A 22,083-nucleotide genomic window follows, 5' to 3' on the forward strand; every position below is an offset into this window, starting at 1 on the left:
TATAATCACTGATGAGATAGAGCTTGAAGTTCAAGTGAAAGTGTCTGGCTCCACTGTGGTGATCTTGTTCAGCAGTGTTAATAATTGGAGGATTTTGTAGTTCAAAGACTTTGCCCGCTCTGTACATGTTATGGCTCCAGCAGAACAGATCTGCTCATGTCTGTAGCTGTCTGGTGGGTCCCTCTGCAAACGTGCTTCAAATAAAAGCTTTGCAGGGATTCAGCTTTACGTAATTGTAATCCATACTAAGTAAAACTTCTGTTCTCTGGAGTTTACCAATTTGGGGCATATAAAGATTGTACACCCCCAATAAGGAAAAGGCTACTGATTTAATTTCAACTAGAATGTTGTTTTAAGTGATTTCATAATTAAATATGGCCAGTTCCTTTTATTTTACTAAAACCTATCAAACTTTGACCTTTCTGTGTTAAATCAGTGTTGTAAGATTTAGTAATGTTAAATAAAATACTATAGAACGAGAATTTATATTCAGTTGTAATTGATCGAAATAAATTGTTTCTGCACTGTTGACTTGGAAGATTTTTTTGTTGTTAGCCATTTATTTTAAAAGTAGTTATTTTATTCTCGCTAAAGTTTAGGGGTGTGCTGATCAATGTCACCAGTGCAGGCACAGTGTAGTATTGTGCACACTTGATTAGTTGCCCAGATCCTGTTCCAAAGAAGACTAGTAGCATTGTTCTGAAGCTGAAAGGTATTTTGGTGTTGAGTAGTTGGCCTCTATTGGCGGCATAATGTAATTTGAACATGTTTGGGTTCGTTCAGCATGATGTGGCAGGTTGCACTGCAAGCCGTTGAACATGCTTTTTTGTATTTTTCTCAATTTTGTCTCATGTTATGAATATGGTGTCTTATTGTGAGGCATAGTTTCATAGGCACCACCACATTTTGTGACACATTCTTCATGTGTTGAGCCTGGACAGTAATTGATGACCGGCTATTTGAATTTAAAGCACCAAAGATGCTGTTCTCCTATAGACATTCAACGTAAAAGGAAACCCACCCTGGATACCTCATTGCACTTGCGTCTCCACTCCAATGTGAGACAACTGGATATCGAAAGAGGAACACTGTTTAACTTTGGCCCCTCCTGGTTTCTCCATACAGTAGTCCCTAAACCTCTTCTACATACTCTGCTGGAGTGAGTACAGGTGCTCGACATGACACCTACTCCTGTCCATTTTTTTTGCCCATATTAAGAGTCATTGTATTTTTGTTTTTACTAAAGTTTAGGGGTGTGCAGTTGTCATTGAGAGAATTGTACATGAAATGCCAGTAGGCTACTCAACTGCAGAGGGAACAGTCAAGCCTGATCTTGAGCTCACTCATGTCATGATCAGGAGTGGAAACCCTGACTAGCTTTCCCCTTCCTAACTCAACAACAACAAATTACAATAGTACAGCACCCTTCACGTCTGCATGACGTCCAAGGGGGCTGTACTCAGGACACTGAACCAAATTGTAGCGCCCACATCACGGCCCTTAGGTCAGTTCAGTCAGCATAGGATTAAAACTTGTAACCTACTGTTCCAAACGACTACAGTATGTCTGTACCGATTATTTGTGTTATACCTGATTGTTCCATTTAAATGTTCTGTTACAAGTTGCTTACATTGGAATGAAATGACCATTAAGAACTAAATGTGTTTCCTACTTAACAGGGATTTGAGCCACAATCGATTGACTTCTATCAATAGCAGCCTATTTAACCACCTTCACAGCCTACAGGAAATGTAAGTAACTCTTGTTTGCTAAGAAGCATATGATTTGAGCTCATATATCAGATTCTGATTTTTCATGCACCATTTCCTGAATATTTCTCTTTCCTGACTTCTAGAAAAATAAGCCACAATCAATTAACTGCAATTCCAGACTTTGGCGCGGTAGCCCCAAACCTCACCCTCCTTTCACTGTAAGTATTAAAATATTAAGCACACCTTGTTTATTTCTGTTCAGTGATCAGTGGCTGATTCCATCTTGCACATTCAGTGTTAGTCACATTCTATAATTATAACCTAAGGAATTCACTTTAAATGTAAAAACGAATCAATCGTTCAATTATTTCGAAGAAATGTTCAACTATTAATCTTTAATTAATTAATCTTATAGTTTTTTAAAAAATGTTATCATTGAATTTTCCAATTAAACACTCACGAGCAAGTTGCAATACTTTTAGCAGCAGCTAAGATTATGCAAGTTGGAATGTCTTTGGGGGTTTCTTTTGAAAGACTGCAGCTGAAACGCACATGAATTCATGTTTTTTTAATGGAATAGCCTGACTTTTATGCCGAGGGGTAATGTGCTGTGCCAGATGCATTGCACCTTCAGATTCCTCTGAAATTAAGCACCACCATGTTAATTAAGTGTCTGCTGTGTCATGAATCATCCATGTTCCTGCACAGTTTACTGAATTTGGTGGAATCTGAACAGGTCAGTGTATAACAATATATACATGTTTGGTAAAGCAAAGTTAATGGACTTTCTAGGTGATTTTGGATTTGGTTGTTTTGATAACTGGTATTTTCACACTAACACGGGGTATTAGTGATGCATTAAATCACAGTATTTTACGACTTGTGACTTGGCTAAATATATTCTGAATAAAGAGGTGTGTGTTTGTGGAAGTGTTTCATGTACACTAGAAATAGAATTAGTATGGAAATATCCTGAGCGCTACTGCAGCAGAATTATCTGCCTATCCATAAATGTATGCATACAGTTACTGTCCTGCTGATCTCCTATAAAATAATTTAAAGATTAAAAGATAAAGATGGTAATGCAACAATATGTTTAATAAACCTTTAATTGCATCAGAAATGTAATGTTTATCCTATAAAAACTAGCTGCTGCTGCTGAATTGTGTACTTAGAATCATATGCCATGTGAAATTTATTAGAAAAATATAATTTCTCTTTTCCCTAACCCCTCCATAAATTTTTGAAACAGCTTTTTTTACCAGCATTACATAGAATTACATTGACTGTTAAAGAACGGAAACGCGCCATTTAGCCTAACTAGTCCATGTCTCCACCCCTCCTAAATCTCTCTCCCATACAATACTATTCCCTTCTCCCTCATGTGTTCAAACACTTCCCTGACCAGGAACATAACGTTTGCATTTCAATACAAAATGTAAACACCAGAAATGATCATAATGAAAGTAATTACTTTCTTCAAACCTTTTGTGCTCTCTCACAGGAGCCTTTTGTACCCTGTTACTTACCTTTCTGATACAACTGCTAGACCTGCCTTCCACCATACATTCGCAAAGTGTTAGAGGTGGTATGTGGTGCCAAAGGTCTTTCCTGAAACAGTTTCATAATTATGCCTCTGCCAGTACCTCACCCCCAACATAGTCAAACGCTCATCGAGGCCTTTAATTTGTTTCCATTACCCTGTTAGCCAGACTCCCCAGCTCAACTTTCTGCAAGATCTAGACCATCCAGTACTCGGCAGCCTATATCTTCTCATGCACAAGGCTCATCAACAACAACAAAATTACATTTGTAAAGCGCCTTTCACGTTGGAAGGACGTCCCAAGGCACTGGACAGACAGTTACGGACCCAAGCTGGGGGTCGGGGAGGGTGGGGGGGGGGGAAGCAGGGAGATCGAAATTACGATCGAAGAGGAGGATCTTGAGATGGGTCTTGAAGGTGGTAAAGGAGGGGGCAAGGCGGAGCGATTGCAGGATGGAGTTCCAGAGGGTGGGGGCAGAGTTGCAGAAGGCCCGCCCGCCAGTAGTGGGGCGAGCGAGGCGCGTGAAGCAGGCTGGAGCCTACTGAGTGGAGGGAGCGAGCAGGAACGTAGGGACTAGGAGGTCACAGAGGTAAGGGGTTTAGCAAGACTTTGGAGGGCTTTGAAGGTGAGGACCAGGATCTCGAACTATATCCTCTGTGTGATGGGAAGTCAGTGGAGTTGGGCAAGGATGGGGGTGTTCGGGTCCCGGAGCCTAGTGCGGGGGAGGACAAAGGCTGCAGAGTTCTGGATGATCTACAGCCTATGGAGGGAGGAGTTTGGAGGTCAACAAACAATGAGTTTGCATAGTCGAGCCTCGATGTAATGAAGGCATGTATGAGGGTTTTAGTGGCCTGCGGTGTGAGACAGTGGCAGAGCCGGGCGACATTGCGGAGGTGGGGAAAAGCAGAATGGGTCATGGTGCAGATGTGGGGTAGAAAGGATAGTTGAGGATCAACAAGATCCCAAGGTTCCGGACTGGCTTAGCAAGATGGAGCGCAACCATGGATGGTGATGCTGTCAGCACCTGAGGTGGTTAGGCACTGACGGGAGCCAATCAGGAGAGCCTTGGTCTTGTTGACATTCAACTGAAGAAAGTTAGCTCTCATCCAGGACTTGATGTCCGACAGACATTCAGTCAGGACAGCAGTGGTCCTGGAGTCTAGGGTGGAGGCAGACAGGTAGAGTTGTGTGTTATCCGCATATATGTGGAAGGATCACTCTCATTCACTGTTCCTTATCCCTAAGCATCTTTCATTATCTTCAACTGCCTTCACAGCCATATCTCTGTGACTGCTTGCCACTTTCCCTGCTTTGTCAACTCTTTACTGCTGCAGAGCACCTACCCATTCCATCCCACCGTTTACAGTTGAACCTTCAGCCACTTCAGCCCTCCAGAGCTCTCTTCTGAAGTTCCTCAATTAGACCCCTGTCCGCTTTGAATACGGATCTAAAGATCTATGTCTTTTGAGCTTTCTCCCCCTCCCCCCATCCTCTCCCAACTCAGTGTTCCAAACCAGTCTCTAAAGCATTTTGAGATGGTCTTTGACACGAAAAGCACTATATAAAGTGTAAATTATTTTTGCCTCCTGTAGTACTGCTTCCTAATCGCTCATTGCTGGTAGTAAGCACCAATTATTTGTGTGAAGGCAATACTGTTGTGCATGCATATTTGGCTGAGCCTGGAGCATGTATGCACATCAATCTTAAACACCGTTGTCACAGTGAGGTGGTAAGAAGAATGACACTCGAATTGTTGGGTCACTTCTCTTGCACTGCTCTTTGTTAGCCAGAGACACAGTTTAAATGCATCATAAGCTTTTAACTCTTATTTATATGGTCCCTTCATCGCTGTGCCATGAGGATAGAAGGGACCCATAGGCTTACTTTTCCAACTGTGCTGTTAAAATTTGGGAAAAGCTATACAAAAGAGTAATACAGATTAGCTGTTGCTCAGATGTCTTCCCTCAAGCAAACTAGCTCCCCAGACAAGCTTTACTGAGATTGAAGACTTGTGTGATAAATTGTGGGATTGAAACCCATGTCCCAACACGTGGCAGTGTGTGTTAGTAGACTGATGCTGTAGGCTATTGGGGTCAACTCAAAAAAGATTTGAACAGTATACTACATGTGTTTTGATCTAAAATCTAATGCATTATTTGTCAGTGATTCCAAGGATTGAACAGTACAAACTAAATACAAACACTGGATACTATCTTATTTTTTTCAATTTATATTTTTCACATGAAATGTACAGATCAGTAATTTCCTCATTACTGCAGAGTTCATTTTGAAAATGATTATTTTTTCAGCTACCAGATTTTGCTTTGGAGCCACACAGACCTGCTTCCACAGACACAATGTATTTAGAAGTAGCTTGATTTGCTGTGGAGTGACGGTGTTTAGATTTTTTTGTGCAAGTCTTGTGCGATGAAGCTGGGAGTGCAGTTCTGCGAACACCAGCAGCATTCCAATGCACAATCTGTTCAGTCCGGTGGGGGGGGAATGAGATCGAGGGAGGAGGGGGATGTACTGTCTTTTTGTGAGTGAAAACATGTCGCATTAAGGGTGTCATCTTTTGAGGACTTTAATCTTTCAAGATTTGTGCTTTGTAGTATGAGATCTTTATTTGCAACGTTGGCAACATCTACACTGCATGTGTGGTATTTCCTATTGGAGAAAGAACACACATTTATAAGCCATAATATGAAATGCTTTATTCTGTGGCGCCTTTAATGAAAAACAGAATCGTTCTACACTTTGAAGGACTTTGACTCATGAGATGAAATGAAAGTTGGGAATTAGTGCTGAATGTTACCAGATAAACATGAACCTCTGGCTAATCAGACTTTCTTCATGCAAACACTATACCACCACCATATGTTCATTTTAGAGAGATTCCCAACTTCAGCTAATAAGACTTTCATTCATGTTGAAACCGAACGTACCACAGTTCTAGCCTGCAATTAACATCCAAGATAATTACTTCAAAATGAGCCGTGAGTCATGAGGGTTAAATAACACAATAAATTCCCAGGAAACTGTTCAATTAATTAATCTGATCACAGCTCAATTACTTACATCTGGTGATTTATTAGGGTTTGTTTTTACTGGGCTCAGGTCAGCTGGTGCAGTCGGTCTGTCTGCAGTACTTGTTTGAATAAGAGCTAAGTGACACATGATATGGATGTGGGTTTTCCAGAGATCAAAATTGGGAAAGAGAAAAGCAGATGGTGATTGAAAAATACAACTACTGAACTTAAAATTGTGACCCCTTATTTCATGCACCCATTTTTCAGGGAAATGGGGAGAACTTTTAAGAATTTCTCTTGTAAGTTTCTCAGGTGGAGCATGAAATCCCATGTTAGTGCAGTTGTACTTAGTCAACTGTGGTGGCCTTCAAGAAGTACAGCCAGCCGTGACGTTTTAATTTGTGCTTCTGGGGGTGGAGTGCAGAGCTCTGGCAGATGAACAAAGGCTGTGATTTTCTAAAGTTACCTTTTGCACAATGCTGTATTTCAAAGGCTGCTGAATTAAGAAATATAATTAAGAAATTTAAAAAAAAATTATTGTCTACAATAATACTATAATTAATAATCCTTAGAATTGATATATAGCTCCCTATGTTGCCAAATGGCTGAAAGTGTTTTGGAAGATTTCATGTTAATTGTAGTAATTGTGTATTTTGTAGGTAACTGCGTATTTTATAGAAATGACTGGGTTTTGGAAGTGATGGTGAGAAGTGTGGCAGCAAGGGGAGGCACTTCACTCTCTGAATTTATTGAATTGTCATCAATGATCATGATATCGCTGAGGTTTCTGTGGATTGGTTATGCTTAAAACATATTCATTTCTGGAGCCGGCAGAGAATTCTGTGGGTTCCAGAAGAGAATTTTGCCTATTTCAATTCTGTTGTCAGCAGGCTGTTTAAAAATCAGCAGCCCAAGTTTCTGATTACATGGTCTGAATCCACCTCAAAAAGAGTTTAGCTGTTAAAATGAGGGAAACCAAAATACTTCTACTTTGCTTCTAAGTCACCGCTTGAAAAAATTCACTGGTAAGCTTAAACTACCTATCAAGTCACTTTTTGCAAGAAGTGTTTTTGTTCTTTGCTGTTTAAAATGCAAATGTTAAATTCATTATCAAATGATTGACCAACAAAGACGTAACTTTATCTTCAAAGATTTAAGTGGACAAAGCTTTGAAGTGCATAAACATGCATTGATTCCTCACAAAATGAAAGTGTAGAAATGCAAAGGGAGAGGAGGAGAAGATTGCTATGTTCAGGCTCAACGTGTCAGTAGATTGATGGCTGTTTATTGATCTGAGATTTGCAAATTGAGAGCAACAAATAGTTTAAAGGCACTGGAGTAGGGCTATCTGTGGCTTGAGCAGTGACCCAGAATGAAGCTGATTTAAAGGAATGGCATGTTTGTTTCTGTAGCTTTTTAACCCTTTTAGTAAAGTCTTTCATAACATTAGAATAGCTAGACTCTATGCGGCATTTTGTTTTATATAGTGGGACAACCATAATGTTTTTGAAGGTATAGTATGAGAACCAGTATTATTAACATGTTATAGTTCTTCATAAACAAACATAGGCTTGTATTCTTTATGCCTTAATCGTCTTTGCTATGGTTTCAGAAGTCTTCTAAACAGTTACTACATTGAATGCAAACAGGAATAAGGAATCCCCATGTCAATGTTTATTATTGTACAGCCTGAGGAATGCCGAAAAATAGTAATTGTAGCACTTAAAATATCAGTTGTCTATAATGTAATGGATTACAGATGATTGACTGAATGTTGAAGTCGATAGATTTTTTTTCTGTGAATTGAGTACAGTTTAGTTTAGATTAAAAAAAAGTTCCTGGTAAATCCAAATTTGCTGCTCTTCATCTTTGTGGAAAGATTAAATTCAATGGGCAATATGAAGCAATATTGATGTAAGCTCCTGTGTCTGTAAAGCTATGGGGTCCTTTTATTTCCCATGCTGCATTTATATTGGAGCACTGCCACAGAATGGCCCTGCAAGGTAAACAATGTGGCTGCTTTCAGGGTGTTTAATTGCCAAAGCTAGAAGTGGGTTTACCCCCCACTTCTGGTGACAGTGAGATAAACTGTGCCCCCCCCCCCATTGCTTCTGATGGAGCCTGCTGCCATTTGGCTTTTTTTTGGTCAATTGGGTGTTTGACACATGCGGAATCCCTTACGATGCTTAAGTGTATCCAAACCGAGAACTGCATGTATCCTTACCTACACATGGAAATTCCAGGGATAAATTATTGGAAAGGAATGTGCACTCTCTCCTTGGAGGGATACATTCTGCTTACCTAATAATGAAACGTAATAGGAATGGGTTGGCAAGAGCCAAGGCTTGGGGACCCCAAACTCCGTTAGACTACTGCTGAAGTCTAATCAGCTAAAATTGCATAGTGTGCCATTAATAGCACTGTCTTGCAAGCTTTCCTGTGGCTTGCAGGGTCAACGAGCTGAGTGGGAGGATTCTCTACCCCCAAGTGAAGAGTCTGCCCTTCCAAGTCCTGTCAATGAGCCAGGCCGGCTGTGCTGCCATCAGTAGTGCCTTTGAGTTCCTGGCTGAGCTCAGTTCAGCTCCAAGGAGACCCTGCTTACCTTCCAAGGAGGAAAGTCAGCAGTTGGTTGTTTGCTTCAGCTATGGTTGCGGAGCTCTTAAAGTTTTGAATCATTGGCTTCTGTGAATCTTCCCAAACATCGAGGAAGGCTTGCTGGTTGCATCAGCAATACATGCATAGTTGTGCACTTGTTCAGTTGTTTCTTGTGTTGACTCCTTTGCTGCGAGAGTATTTACCCTACAGTGTAAACAAGGTGTAATTCACATAACGGACAGCCTCAGGGTATCTTGTCATCTGAACGTGACATCAGTTCCACCTGTTTCCCAACACCACCCATCCTTTGCATTGAGATAACTGACTGTAGAAGAGCTGTTAATGGCATAATCCAAGTTTATGTTGGACCCTTGAAGTACCTTTTCCCTTGCTTAAAATGTGTGTGGAAAAAAANGATGTTTATTTGAGATGTCTGAGTTCACTAAGCATTTTGAATTCCTTTTCAAATGGTGTTAAGTATATTTTAGAAAAGATAAGTGTCGGTTTTCTATGCCTTACCCAAAGGCAGACTCTATTGTTAGCTCTAACAAATAACCTCTGGTTGTTGTGTGAGCAGATTATTTGTACAGTACTAACCTCTGAATTTAGAGGATGATAGATTAAGGAGAAAGGAAACAAATGAGATGGGAAGCCACTTGTATTAATCTCGTACAGGTGGCATCTCCTTCATTAGGTGATTTTTAATTTCCCTTTGTTTTCTCCCATCAGGTGAAATATTGTTTTCCAAAAAATCTGTTTTCATTAGCTGGATTTTGACCTTTGATTTTGTACAGCAAACAGTTTTACTGTCTTTCTGAGCTCAAATTGTAGTACAAGAATCAAAACTTTTGGCAAACGACTTAAGTATTTGGTTCTCTTATTTCTAGACAAATATTGGAATTTGAGGAATGATGTCTGAAATTTATGCGAGTGTGGAATATTCCAATATGAAACACTAGCCTGAGCTCGTTATTCTGACTTGCCTATGCATTTTCTATATACTTTTGCATTGAATTAGGGTGGGGGTGGGGTGGAGCAGGCAGAGAAAATGAACACAAGTTCACTGAACTGTTGAAGAATCAAGATTGCTCTTGTGCCACTGAAGCCAGAGGAAGGGTGAGATGTTGTCAGTGGAGAGCAGTACATTGTTGAGTACTGGAGATACGAAGATGGAAAATTATTACTGAAGGTTAGTTTCGTGGCTGTGGGTCAAGGAGAATTTATGCAGAATTTTCCTTCAGATGAAATGGGTAGGGTAGGGAACATAATGGGATAAGTTCATAAGTGGCTAAAGAAAAACGGGCTTGATGATCTGAATGGCGTCTTTTCATTCCTAACTACTGTGACCGAGTGGTATGGGTGGATGGTTATCCATGAAACACCCAAGTTGATCGTACTGGAGAGAAGTATAAACTGTTGAGTCATGGGCCCACTTTACTGTTTCTACAATTTAAAAAATTCAACCTAGTTTAGGAAAGAGAAATAATAACTAGACAGAATGTTTCTGTGGACATGAAGTCTTTAAGCATTGCAGCTTCCATCTAAGAAGCCTGAGGCCGAACTGTGTACGAAAGGTATGAAGCATTTGGAGCTTTCTGACAGTTGTTTCTTTATTCACAAGCTGGCTGTAGCCTGAAAGATTGGGTTTGCATCCAAAGTTAAACTGGATATTCAGGTTTTGACTCTGAGACCACTCGATCTTGAGCACATGTAAACTGAAACCTGCGCAATGTGCAGGTCCATTGTAGAAGCAAGATTAACTCGTCCCCATTTGAAAGACCATTGGAGAGCCAAGTACAAAAGGTGCCTTATGACAGGCAAAGATTAGAACAGTTGCATTTAGCAGCTAGGTTTAAAAAGTATGAATGTTATCTTGCTCGACGATATGGACAAGGAGCTTTCTACCAACTGCACCATATTATGACATAATTGTTTAAACCTTGCTACTCCTCCTTTTGAAGATTGTATGGTACACAGTCCCTTTCATTTTTGAAGTTAAATTGGTAAGTCTTAGCAATGTCATCTGCAACCATTAAAAAGAATGACTTTCTCTTGTGCTGAAGTCTGTGTAAGTGATCTTAGAACTTGGAGGAGCTTTGTACGGTCTTTGTACGGTCAGTGAGTATGAGGGCATGAATCAAATGTGGAAGTAAAGTCTTTCAACTCTTGAAGAAAACCTTAATTTTAAATGGGAATATTGCACCATTTACTGTGTTTGTTCTTCCTCAATAACTTTGTTTCTTTTCAGTTTTACATTTAGGAAGCACTGAATTTGTAGATGCTGCCACAATATTATCTATCTTCAAAACAAGCCCCAATTAACCCCAGTATCTATCTCATTAAGATTGCAGAGCTGTGGCCAGCTGCAGTCCTATCTGTTGAAGCTCTGCATTCTCGAGGCACTAACTACTGTGTGTGGAGCTGCTATTTCTCCCACCTATTGAGCCTTTGTAATGCTGATTGACATTAAAATCAAGCCACTTTAGAAGCTAACAATTATGTTTTTGTATTTTTCAGACAATAGAAAATTGATTAAGTAATCTTCCTTAATTTCAAGGTTGCTTGTAGTAACTTAATTCCATGAAGGATGCAACAAAATGAACCGCCTTTTGTGTTAACCAAATGTTTTTGGCTTATTGCTCTTTTGTATAAAATTGCTGCTGCCCATCATTCGGAACAGGATCGAAGGGCTGAACGGCTTCCTCCTGTTCCTATAGTACTGGAGCTGAAATCAGTCTTGCAGTTTACATTTAACTTATGCACTTCAGTCAGTTTGTAGGCTTCTTCCAGAGCTTTTCCTCGTTGGTTACTTGTAAGCTGTGATGGTACCATTACCATAAGAAAGCAAATAAAAATCTTTTGGGTTCTTTCCCACCCCCCCCCCTCTCCCACAATACACGTACATGGTGGGGTAGGCAAACTCAAGGTTTGGAAAACTACTTTTGTACACTTTACCCTAATATGCATGTTGCAGTTACCATTGAGGTTGCCATTGGAAGCATTTGGAGCTCCCACTCAGACGCTGAACAGTATTGAGTTTCATGAAGTTTAGGCGAGCTGTATTCAGGATTTACTGTTTGGTAATCCTTTTGTGTATTTAGCAGTTCAGACCCCAAACAGTGAGATTATTAGAAAAGTTGTCCACAAATCAAAAAGAACTACCAAATTCAAATCTAAGAAAAAAGCAAGATCCAATCACCCCCAGTTAATACATTGTTTCAATGGCTTTGTGAAACTGGGCCTCATATTTATTGTCATTTGAAAATAAATAGGAATTATTTTGCTGTAATCAATTAGATTAAATAGGATTCTAAATTTTGTGTGTTTTGATCTTGCCTTTTAGTTTCCAAATATAACAGCGTGCATTTATCGGTAGTGTCTCTAAATGCTTAAATATGATAGAAGTTGGCAGATCTTTTCCAACTTTTGCTGTTTCCCTCTGGATTTGAACAATATGCTAACACAAAGCACAATATTGTATTGGACAAAATTGTATTGATCAATATCTTCAATATAGCTGTGGGGAAAGACATAAAAAGAAAAGGATCATGCAAACATATCCAGGAAGAAAATGTTCTTTGTGTTGAAATTTGATGATTACATTATGGTTTTGTATATTTTTTTCAGGTAAACAAGAACACACCAGATAAGCTCTTAGAAAATGAATGTAATTTATGATTGTTCAAGTCGAACATTGTAGTTTACAAAGACAGATCTGTTAATTACCAGCCGTGATTGCAGTGCTTCAATTTAGAGCTTTGTTTTTGCTAACTGGGGCTAAACTTGCAGGAGGGAATCCCTAAGGTCATGTAGTTAAGCAGCTGACTTTCTACCATTGATGATACGGTTTGACAAGATTGCAAACGTATTTGTTTTTCTCAAAACACGATCAGACTGGTTCAGTTTCTGGCTTTTTTTTGTAAATCTTCCATTGTACTTCAAGACCAATAAAGTGTTGTTTATGGATTTTTACTGCTCTTCAGTGAAAGTCATTCAGTTTTTTTTTTAAAAAATCATTTGAATTTATTTCCCCATTATCCATGGCGCTTCACACATGTGCCAGAGCAGGCCTCGCTACATTGCCAGTTCTGTGAATGTGCACGTATTGACCATTAAGTGGATGTTCCAAAATCCCAATCTTCACTAAATTTATCAGGGTGTTTTGTATCCATTTCTTCTCTGACCCCATCCCCCAATTTTCTCCTGTTCTTTTCCCAGAAAGAACAGCTCAAGAAATCCTGGGATTTTATTTTGTGCATTAATAAGAGGTAATAATCCCTTCAAAAAATATTTTTTAAAAATTTGATCACTCAATTCGTTACTGTTTGTGTGACACTGCTGTGTGCAATTTGCTGCCGCACTTCGCCCACAAAATATACAGCGCTTTACAGTATATTCTGTGAAGTGCTTTGAGACCCCTCAAAAACGTGATAAGGCGCTATATCAAATGCAAAGATTCTTTTTATTATTACTAATTGACTAATGGTCCTTATTTACATTACATATCTTTTGACATTCTGTCTCATTGTGCCAACAACGTGATGAATGGCTAAGTAAGAGACTTGTAAAGGAAAAGCCACAAGCTTAGAACCCAAAAGTCCACTTATTTCCGACCCCCACCACCCAATTCTCCATTTTTTTCAGCTTGTGTACCCCGCATTAGAAAGTGCATGTTTGTACACACAAATCCATAGGTATTTAACTGCTCTTTGCATTGCTGGTGTGAGCTGCTGCATAGAATTGTCAAATACCAGTCTTAAACTCTGAGCAGCTACTGTGTTTGTGCAGACGCACAGGATAATGGATAGAAGATGTTTGGATCCAGTGAAAACTCGATCTCAAAATTGGACCAAATTGGAAAGAAATGCCTCTGAGCTTACTGAAGACATTACATTAATGAGATGTCATGAAAGAAAACTGCAATGAGCAGGAAAAGGCATGAAGTAGTGCTATCTTGTAGTCTGTTTACCGAATAAAATGTAGTGTTATATTTGTCTTGTTCTTCCTTTGTTTTGTTTATAAAGGGTTTGCACCTCTGTGAAAGTAGTTTTTGTTCAACCTTTTTTGTTTACTTTGCAGATCTAATAACAAAATTAATGAGGTACACCCTGATCAGCTGAAACAGTTTCAGTCCTTGGAAACTCTGGATCTTAGTAACAATCACATTTTGGAACTGAAAGCATTCCCTCATCTCCAACTTCGAAATTTGTGAGTTCTGCCTTTTAAAAGTTCTTCTGGAGTAATTCATAAAATGCTTTTTTTATGCAGAAAATTTAGAAACTTATTAAGTCAGTGGTGCTTTCTTCAATAAGCAGGACATGCGAGAATCAAAATATTGAAGATTTCACACTGTTTAAAAATTCAAAACGTCTTTGAAGAGTAACTTAAAATTCTACCAGCTTTTGCTGCAGGACCTTCTGAAATTCTCTTTATATCCACTGTTCTACAGGCCAAATGCTCAATTAGAAATTTACAATACAATAAAATGTGTAGTACCTTTCATGTTGATTTGCTAATGTAGAGAATTGTTTGGGGGTGGTGGGGAAATGGCACCACCACCACTATTGAGCTGATTGAAAAGGTCATCTGAGGCTCCAAAAAGACAGGCAATCCACAGATGGGGAACACCGGGATTGAACTCTCGCTGTCAGTGTGGTGGATCTGGCCAGTGAGGAGTGGTACCGTAGTACAAGGATGCCTTCTGAAAACTACAGGGGGCGGTGACCAAGCACCAAACATAAGTTTCCCCAAAATGCAAAGGGAAGTCAAGCAGGGGAGGAGCCAGAGCATGAGTGGAAAACACCAGCATTCTTAAACACTCGATGGGGCTGCATTTTGACTGACACTCCAGGGTCAATCAGAACTACAAGCGAGCATTGTTCATAATGCATCTGGAGGCTTAGTATAAAAATGTATTAGTATGATGGACACATTTAGTAATATGTTTTGGTTTAATGCAGAGATGAAGCAGCCCTGTTAGATCAGTTGAATGTGATGTGCTTGTTTGTCCACTTAACGGGATGTATAGTTTATGATGGGAATGGTGTCTCTGCTGCATTTTGGAGTGTGTATTTATCAGAAGTGACGAGACTACTAAATAGTTCAATGAAGAATTCATGACCATGACATGGAAAAATAGCTGTACAGATAACTAATTCTCTGTGCTTTTTTNAATCTTTCAGATACATCAACAGTAACAAAATAACATCATTCGAGCCTGGTGCCTTTGACAATCTGTCCAATACACTTCAAGTTCTGAAATTAAACCGGAACAAAATTTCAGCTATTCCTCCAAAGATGTTTAAGCTGTCAAATCTTCAACTCCTGTAAGTCCACTTTGCAGCAATATTACTACAACAGCTCTGAAGCATCTCAGTTGTGCTGGACCTTATGCACATTTTGATTTAATAAACATTAATTTATTATTTTGATTTAAATCTCAAAGCTGCTGTTTTTAGTCAGGGGAAAAATGTCAGTCTATCAAAGAAGTCTGATTTTTATGCTTTGTTGCAGGGAACTCAATCGTAACAAGATTAAGAAAGTAGATGGCCTCACGTTTCAAGGACTTGGCACTTTAAAATCTCTTAAAATGCAAAGAAATGGCATTAATAAACTGATGGATGGAGCTTTCTGGGGATTGAGCAACATTGAGATTTTGTAAGTACTGTTTTAATGCTTCAATAAATTTATTTTCTGGATAATTGACAAGTTTCTGAAATGGGTAGTATATGAAACAAGATTTATCAAATGGTCTTGTAGGTAAACATCGGTAGTTCAGTGTTTTAAATAAGAAATACTGACTAAAACGATTTCAAATTTGATTCCTGGTCTACACCTTGATGAGCTGATCCCACTCAGAGCAACATTTGGGGCACAGCAGTTTATCTCAGCATCCCTGAACTATAGAGTGAAAGGGTTCATGATGGAAAGTGTAAATGTGGTGAGATTAGAATCAGGTTTGTCTGTAATACTTCCCACTTATCAGCACTCTCTGTCTGGGCACACAGCGAAGAACGGCTGCTCAAATGATGTGATAGCAATGCTTATGAAACTGCATCCAAGCAAGAGCCAGTACTTTCAAGAGAAAAGTAGGACATTATTGGCCAAAAATTCTGAAGTTCATTGCAGATGAGAAAGATTAGAATTCAAAAGTTACAGAATTGGGTTAAGATTTTAAGCAAAATCTGTTTTTCCTACAGTACTTATAGCAGAGTATGAAAAAAAGTAAGATGGGTTCGCTGACTTCTAAGCCTTGCAGCTTTAGAAATTTATGCTCGTTTTACAATATTCAGCCACAGTTTCTTCAATCTCTTAAATGGCTTTCATCATGATTTTAACTGTAACAAATGTTTATAGGAACTGTTAAACAATTTTTAAGATACTGTGAGTTGATTTTTAAAAAAATTATTCCAGACAACTAGATTTTAACAACCTGACCGAAGTAACCAAGGGATGGCTGTACGGCTTGCTAATGTTGCAACAACTAAATCTCAGCCAGAATGCCATCAATAAGATCAGCCCAGATGCATGGGAGTTCTGCCAGAAACTCAGTGAGCTGTAAGTAACTTTTATTCTATTTCAGTTTATGCATTGACATCATGCCAAATTATTGGCATTTGTGTTGAGAGTTATCATAACCAAGTGACCAAATCAGGTTTCTTATGACATGGCAGATTTCTGTTAAGATTTTAAGATGACTTGTTCTTTTGTGTAGTGGGTGGTTTTCCTCTTCCCTTCCTCCTGTTAATTTTACATCTGCCAAGTCACATGATAACCGACTTATTGCCCTGTGATATACGAGGCATTTCAATGAAAAATGTTTATATTCAGTGGTCATGTGCTAACTTGTGTGTATTTTTTTCACCAACTGCAATAAAAAAAATGATCATGGCCACTAACTGAACGAACTGCGCAGTAAAGGGATACCTTTTGAGTACTTACAATGGTAGTAATCAGATTGAAGAGTCCAAATTATTTCATAAACCACAAGAACAAAAGGGATGGTCTCAACTTCTTAATTGCGTGCAGATGTTTGTGCAAAATATACCAGCAGTTGTGATGCATTGACTTACAACTTACTATGAAATATTTGGCAGCTGATTACGAGGAAATATCAAGCATTACTTTTGGATTCTGTTATTTGAGTCCCGTTATTATGCCACTGCATTGTAACTCACACATTCATTGCGTATTATTACTTGGAAATCATCGTTTATGAGAACCTTTCAATGTATTGGCACTGAAAAATAAGAGTAACCTGTTTCATAATGGAGATCTAATTTAACATTCATATGCAACAAACTGATAACTTGACCCTAGCTTAACTTTTTACTACCACTGTCATCATGTTATTCTCACCCCATTTATTTATATATTTATTTGTGTGTAAATATAATATATAACATTTATATATTATGTGTATATATATATACACCTATACCTTTCCCTTCGAGGAAACAAGTTACCAAGAACCGAATCTTAAGAGAAGGATTGATCAGATACTCTCAGCACATTATACTTGGTGTGTGGCTTCATTATCATTATAATAGTTCTTGCACTTGATATGTAGTCCCTTATAAAGTCAAAGTCTGCAAGTGCTTCACAGAGTTTGCTTCAACATGTAATAACTATTTGTGCCAATACAGCAGCCAGTTTTACGCACAGCACTGTCCTGAATGCTGTGACTAATTCACTGGAGATGAATGACTAATTAACTGGAGCTTTGTTGGTCAGGACACTAAGAGAAACTTCCTCCTCTTTTTGAATAGTGTTGTGGGTTTTTAATCACACCTGAACTGGCAGACAGGACCTCAGTTTAGCATCTCAAATGAAGGCCAGCACCTCCAAAGGTGGCGCTCTCGCAAATGCTGCATTAGTTGTTGTACATTGCAGTATAAACCAAAAGCTGCAAAGTTGTGCAATAATAATTGCGTCTGGCACGGTCCAAGACAGCAGCAGAAACTCCCATTTCCCTGTGCTACCCAAAGAGATGGAGGAGAAAACTCTTCTCGAAATGATTGTGCATCTGGAGGCAGCACTACATATCAGCAGAATGCCACCAGAGGCAACACTAATATAAATTCAGCATTTGTGTCACACCCAACATATCCAGACACTTTATGTATCAAATCATTGTGTAGGAAACATGATAACTGATTTTCTTGGGACTTTGTTTCAACCTGGGATTCAGATGAACTCACAGGATCAAGAAGTCTTTCTGGGTCACCTGTTCTCTTGACATGATAATGTGACTCACTGCAGCCTTGTTTTGAAGTTGGGTGGCCTTTGTCTGGTTGTTGGAGTCCTTGATCAGGCATTGCCCTCCTTTGTTTAGGAGCAGCAAACAGATTTCATTTAATCTGAACATGACTGAACCTTGACTCTGAGAGCTGATTTATATATTTGTATTTAGTGCTTCCATAAAATAATAATCCTTGCATTTGATATAGCGCTTTTCATGTCTTCTAGACGTCTCAAAGTGCTTCACATGATATGTGAATTGACTGTATATTTGTGGGCGAAACAAATTCTATTGTTACACCAACTATATACTATATCACTTCATATAACCTCTGATTGAAAAATTCAAAATGCAAATGAGCACTATGTCTGGAGATTCGCTTATTACATCTTGTGTGAAGCTATTTGATTTATGTATCGATTTAAGATGTTTTTGTTTCCATGCAGCATCCTATATCTTTGTCTCTACGTAGTGTCTTTCATGTACAGCAATTTCTTGAAGCACAGATAGTTTTGTGGCTTCCTGTCATGAACAAAATGATTTAGCTGATCCTTCCTATTTGTAATGGTTATAACCCTGCCTGTTACTTATGAACTTTTACCCTGCCACCTGGCATGTGCACAGCTGTACCAATTAACAATTCAGAAATATTCAGGTTTCCGGAATCAAATTTCAAAGGCATCTCTCAAGGAGAATTACATTTCTTTCTGAACCAGATGCATTATCTGCCAAGGGTTTCATTTTTCTGCCTCATTCTCCTACTTACTGTTGGAGATCAAAATGACGCTAAAATTACAACGAGAGGATGAAATGTAATTGGATTTGAAGAAATGCAGTGTGGTGTATTTTATTTTTAAAGGGACACCTACCTGCACCACTATGAATATATTTTTTAACCATTTGGTATCTTGCTTTGGCAATAACTCCCAGCATTGGAAGAAAACACAAACTTTTAAATGAACAAATGTAATGATGAATGGGTAATATGATAGGTAATTTAATGATAATATCAGCATCCATGTGCATTATTAGCAAACAAAAATGTGACCATGGCATGTTGACTGATATTAGAAATCAACAGTTTCGCCTTTAAATAGTAAATGTTTCATTTATATAATTGGCTCTATTAACCAAACATGCAATATAAAGAGAGTGAATTGGGTTGTGGGAGTTGGAACTTTGAGCTCACAGTCCAGGCTGACACGCCATTGCAGTGCTGAGGACACATTACATTGTCGAAGGTTGGCTGAAATGCAGAACCGCTACACCACTATTCTGAACGTTTCTCCAGGTGGGCTGGCCAACAGTCCTCCTAATAAATTGGTCATTCACTTCATTACTGTTTGTGGAGCATTGCTGTATGTGCACCTTTACTGCACTTAACAGCCACTTCCAGTTGAGCGTTTTCAAGTATTTCAGTGTTGCAGGCACTTTATCAAATTGTTGTTATAAATACATGATTTTGTTAGAACTGTTCAATTAGGTAGCTCCTGGGATTTGTTTATACTTGAATCTACGATTGCTTAAATACAGCATATAAGAGCCTTTCTGGATTTCGTTTCCAATGTTGAATTTGTTTTCTGTTGACAGAGATCTTTCATTCAATGAGTTAAGTCGTTTGGAAGAATCCAGCTTTGTAGGTCTGAGCCTACTTGGACAGCTCTACATAGGAAACAACCAAGTGAACTACATTGCCGATGGTGCCTTTGGAGGACTTTCCAGCTTATACAGTCTGTACGTTTTTGCCTGTGAATGTTTCTATTAGGAAAAGTGTATGGGTTGAACAGTCTTTATTTCCACCTACATGTGCCAGTGTGTTACCTCATGCTTATAGAAATTGATATAGTCAAGCCTGATGAATTTTGACCAAGAATCCCTAAGGCAATCACCCATTAAGAATTATTTCCAAGAAGAAACCCTCCTGCCAAGAAATATTCCTCTTATTTTTTTAAAAAAATTTGGTTCAGCTAAATTGCCATTGTTCAATATTGTGAACATGTGTGCTGTGCTAGCTCTATTTCCATTTAAATAGTTGACATACAGTGCAAACCTTAAGTTCTTTTTTTCTTCCAAGAGTAATTGTTGTCTTTGAGATCAATCTATAGCTGGGTGAAATGAAAGGCTTTGCTCATAAGAATCATTATTTCATTTACATGGGTAGCTTTGTTTAGTCTGTTTTTCCATCTGTTTCACTTGTGCGGGGTTTGGATTACAATCCAATCGTGTTATAGCTTTGTGATTTGCGTCCATAAAACAAGGAGCAATATAAAATGGTGTCATTTCCTATGTGGGCAAGCGCCCAGGAAGTAAGTCATTCATCGTCAGAAGTGTGTCATGTTTCCAGTATAGCTCAGGTTCATGGTACACCCACGGTATATTGGGGCAGTTTCAAACTGTATTGCTATCATCACTCCTTCCCCCAGTTTATACTGTAACAGCAATGATGCTAACAAAACAATTAAAAGGTTGCTGAGTAGGTTTGAAAAGAACCAAGTGAGACTTAATTAAGCAGTATTGTTCTGAAAGCCTGATGGTTCTTTAGTGGTGTAAAAACCAAAGAAATGCATAGATATGCTCACGAGGTCATTGAAGGGCAAGTGTGTAGCTGATTACCAAAGCCCCGAGGTCATTCAGTAAGCCAGCCAAGCAGAAAGGAAACTAGTAGTTTGGAACGATGAAAGGGTAGCTCAGTCCACTGACGATTGAAATTCAAGTCAATGCAATTTCATGTGGGCCCTTTTTTTGTTTTTGTATCACTGGAGCTAATACGATCCTATACTATAAAGGCATTTTTTAATAGAAAACGGATTATGCAATCTTAACTGCTGGCTGTGGGTGATTGTTGATTTTCAAAATGCATCCTCAGTGGCTCAATCTTATTGTACTTTTTTTTAAATTAAATTCTGTTCTAGTCAGTAATTAGATCAACAATAGTTTTCATTTCTCAGTGATGAGCACTGTTAGGTGTTGAAATTATAATAGTTTTTCAGGGCTAATACGTACACTCCAAAAGTTACATTCTGATTGCAGCTAGTGAAAGATTAGGATTGTTTTAATGGTTTCAGCACTCCTGAGCTGTAAAGGGGTGGTTGGGTATGAAGAAATCATCTTTAAGAGTTCCTGTTCTTGATCACTATCCAATAATCCCTGCTGGAAAGCACGCAAATGATGTTCTATTGCAACCAGGTTGGGTTTAGTTATGATGCCTTCCACAGCCTGATAACCCACTAACATTCACTGTGCAGGCTCATACGTGAAGACTGGCTACTTGGGTAAGTTCTGAAAGACCACTGTCAGTCTGGTCCTGTACTTAGCATGAATCAGTGCAACAGATTTGAGTAAGGAGGGGAAGCAGGCAAATGTACATATTATAAGTAAAGGTCACTTAAAAGAGTTAGCTAAAGAAAAGTAGAAGTGAAGTCATTGTGCAGTGATTTGTTTCAATGTAAAAATGTTTGAGTCAATTTAAAATATACACTTTCTGAAATAGCTAAACTATTTTATACCCAACAGAGACCTGAAAAATAATGAAATATCTTGGACTATTGAGGACATGAATGGGGCATTCTCTGCATTAAGCAATCTTAGAAAATTGTAAGTATTTTATGAGTCTTTTCTGCATACATCATTGTCCAATATTTTGTACATGTAACTTGAATATAAGGAATTGTTATAAAAGCAACAATTGCATTTTTATAGCACTTGCTCGTGCAGGGTAAATAAACATCTCAAAGCACTTTACTAAAATGGAATGTGAGCCTGAGCTAAGAGAGAGAAAAGAGGGTTAGTGTGGTGGTAGCCAAAGGGGGCAAATCTCTTGACCCTGAGTTTGAAAACGGAGGGGCAAGGCAGAGGTGATCTTGGAAGAGATTTCTAGAGGTTCAGGACTCTGTACAGGTCTTTGAACAGTCGCCTACTGAAGGTGAGAACGGGGTGTGATGCAGGCAAGATTTGGCAGAGCG

The 22,083-nt window shown here is 38.8% G+C and overlaps 1 protein-coding gene across 1 annotated transcript in view; it reads left to right on the top strand.

Annotated features, from left to right (window-relative positions):
• LOC103184752 (leucine-rich repeats and immunoglobulin-like domains protein 3) overlaps positions 1-22,083 on the top strand; it is a 45,447-nt gene that overhangs the window by 11,512 nt on the left and 11,852 nt on the right. The window contains exons 2-9 of the mRNA XM_007902930.2: positions 1,680-1,751; positions 1,856-1,930; positions 13,960-14,088; positions 15,063-15,206; positions 15,394-15,537; positions 16,294-16,437; positions 19,712-19,855; positions 21,635-21,715. Coding sequence (XP_007901121.2) covers positions 1,680-1,751; positions 1,856-1,930; positions 13,960-14,088; positions 15,063-15,206; positions 15,394-15,537; positions 16,294-16,437; positions 19,712-19,855; positions 21,635-21,715 — 933 coding nt within the window. The remainder of the gene's footprint in view (positions 1-1,679; positions 1,752-1,855; positions 1,931-13,959; positions 14,089-15,062; positions 15,207-15,393; positions 15,538-16,293; positions 16,438-19,711; positions 19,856-21,634; positions 21,716-22,083) is intronic.

This window comes from Callorhinchus milii, unplaced genomic scaffold (assembly GCF_018977255.1).
Source record: "Callorhinchus milii isolate IMCB2004 unplaced genomic scaffold, IMCB_Cmil_1.0 Scaffold5, whole genome shotgun sequence".
In the NCBI taxonomy this organism is placed as follows: domain Eukaryota; kingdom Metazoa; phylum Chordata; class Chondrichthyes; order Chimaeriformes; family Callorhinchidae; genus Callorhinchus; species Callorhinchus milii.